The 2,232-nt window shown below is 39.6% G+C and overlaps 1 protein-coding gene across 1 annotated transcript in view; it reads right to left on the minus strand.

The window, feature by feature from the left end:
* LOC140964544 (uncharacterized) overlaps window positions 1–1,917 on the minus strand; it is a 2,295-nt gene extending 378 nt beyond the window's left edge. Inside the window, exons 1-4 of the mRNA XM_073424408.1 lie at window positions 1,811–1,917; window positions 631–1,745; window positions 393–522; window positions 15–308 (exon numbers count right to left, since the gene is read on the minus strand). Of these exons, the coding sequence (XP_073280509.1) occupies window positions 15–308; window positions 393–522; window positions 631–707 (501 nt within the window). The 5' untranslated portion in view covers window positions 708–1,745; window positions 1,811–1,917. The remainder of the gene's footprint in view (window positions 1–14; window positions 309–392; window positions 523–630; window positions 1,746–1,810) is intronic.
* Between the last annotated feature and the right edge of the window lie 315 nt (window positions 1,918–2,232).

Genomic DNA, 2,232 nt, shown 5'->3' on the forward strand with positions numbered 1-2,232 from the left:
ACTGGAAGAAATACCAAATCTTGTCCGTGAGCGCTGTACGTCTTCGCACCTACAATATGTTTCGTCGTCCCTGTACCTTGACCTGCAGGCTCGCTGTTCCTGTTGGCCTTGTTCTTCGCGGCTCTGTCCTGCCAATCCTGTTGCTGCCAGGTAGCAGTCCAAGCAGCCCATCTCTCAGGCATGACCGTCTGTGGATGATGGCCACTAGTCCTCCAGCCGTGAATGGTCCGGCGGTATAGGGTGGCAGTGGTATGGAACCACAAGTCCCGTACCTGAGCATCAATGTCAGCAGCCCATGTATACCTCGTCTGCAATATTTTTTTTTAAGTTATTCGTTTAATAAAAATTGAAACATTTTATAGTAAATAGTAATTGTTTTAATAAATACTTACACAGAACAGCTCCCAGTACCACTGCCGCTGCTCAGGTGTCACATACCTCCACGACCAGCTGGGATCACATGTCTGCAGTGAGAACTGAGCCGATATGTATCTCGAGACACGACTATTATGTGGGAAAAATCTATAACCAGGAAAAAATGTTGTCGTAATCTTTTTTGTAAAAGAATTCAATAATTAGAACAAAATATTTTCAAACAATTACTTTAAGTTTTAAAAAAAATTTACTTACATCCCATCCCTGATGGTGAGCTCAATCCTGTTATCAGGCGGTGGAGGAGACGGGGAATCATCGCGATGTCCAGACATAGTGTGTAAATTGCAAACCCAAAAATTTCGTTAATATAAAGATTTTAGATAATGAATAAAAGTTTTGAACATGCAATACACAATATTAAACATTTAGTACACGGAAATTTATATTAATCGTTGTGAAACAAACCTAGTCACTCTGATGACATTGTCGTTCGTCATCGTGGGTTGGAACAGATTCATCTCTTTCACTATCAGTAGAGTGTACATCCATTTCAATGTCATACACAACATCGACATCGACAAGATTTTGCGATGCTAACAGAAATTAAGTTTCAACAGCATGTGTTTCACTGTCATTGTTCTGAAAAGCATTTGTGATATCCTCGGGTGAGGTAACAGGTGTGGTGACATCAGAGACATAAGCTCTTTGACGCAAACTGCTCACATACATCCATTCTGAAACAGCTCTTCTTGTCGTAGGATATCTCAAATAGACCACTTGTGACGCTTGTGTCGCAAAGACAAATGGCTCCTATGAACCTAAACTTCTGTTACAATTAACATCTACAATCTTGTACTTACTGTGTACGCGCGTGCCTGAACGAGGATTGATATCAAACCAAGAACATTTGAAAAGTATTGCTTGCTTCAGTGGAAGACCAGAATACTCAACTTCAATTACTTCTTGTACTTGTCCGTAATACTCTGTACACTCTCCACGTTTGTACTGACCGCTAACTTGAATGCCTGAGTTGTTTGTTGCTTTATAAGTTGTATCATTGACCGTGTGGAAGTTGAAACCATTGACATTATATCCTCGATACGTATTGACCTTTTGAAATGGACCTGCTGCAACCTGTTTTATCATTGGAGACATAGATTCTGCGCTCTGCAATTCAGCCTACATTGATAAATATATTACAATAAAAATTAAACTTTCACTTATCGAGTTATTGTCCACAAACTTAAATAGTTAGAAAATATTTACTTACGTAATTCTTGAACCACCCAAATAAATTGGTATGCAACAAGGAGTCAATATTAGCGTCATTCAAGTGTGGATTCTCTCTGTGCAAGTAGTCTTCGTACATTCTGTTCATGAAACTTGTATTTAGTTTGAGGGAAAATTTTATTAACATTTTAATTTAAATAATTACCTGACAAATGGCGTGATTTCCTCGCAATTCAGTAAAATATATGTGGCAAGTTCTTGATATTCATCAGCAGTTAGCCATCTAGACCTTCCCGCTCCAATCTTTCGTCCTCGACTGCGAAAAATATACAACATCTCTGTGCTTCCAGTGTCTTTGTAAGTTGCTTGATGTTGTCTACGTTTTCGTCCCCTAGCTGTCGATGTCTCAATGAAGTAGTACTGACAGAATATTGACGCCTCCTTAACCAAGTAGGCATTGCATATCGAACCCTCAACCCGTGCCTTATTACGAACTGTGTTCTTCAGCTTTCTAAGAAATCTTTCGAACGGATACATTCACCTAAATTGAACAGGACCTGCGATGCGAGCTTCGAAAGGTAGATGCACACATAAATGTTCCATGGAGTCGAAAAAGCTAGGGGGAAA

Source organism: Primulina huaijiensis, chromosome 18 (genome assembly GCF_012295235.1).
Source record: "Primulina huaijiensis isolate GDHJ02 chromosome 18, ASM1229523v2, whole genome shotgun sequence".
NCBI classification, from domain to species: Eukaryota; Viridiplantae; Streptophyta; class Magnoliopsida; order Lamiales; family Gesneriaceae; genus Primulina; species Primulina huaijiensis.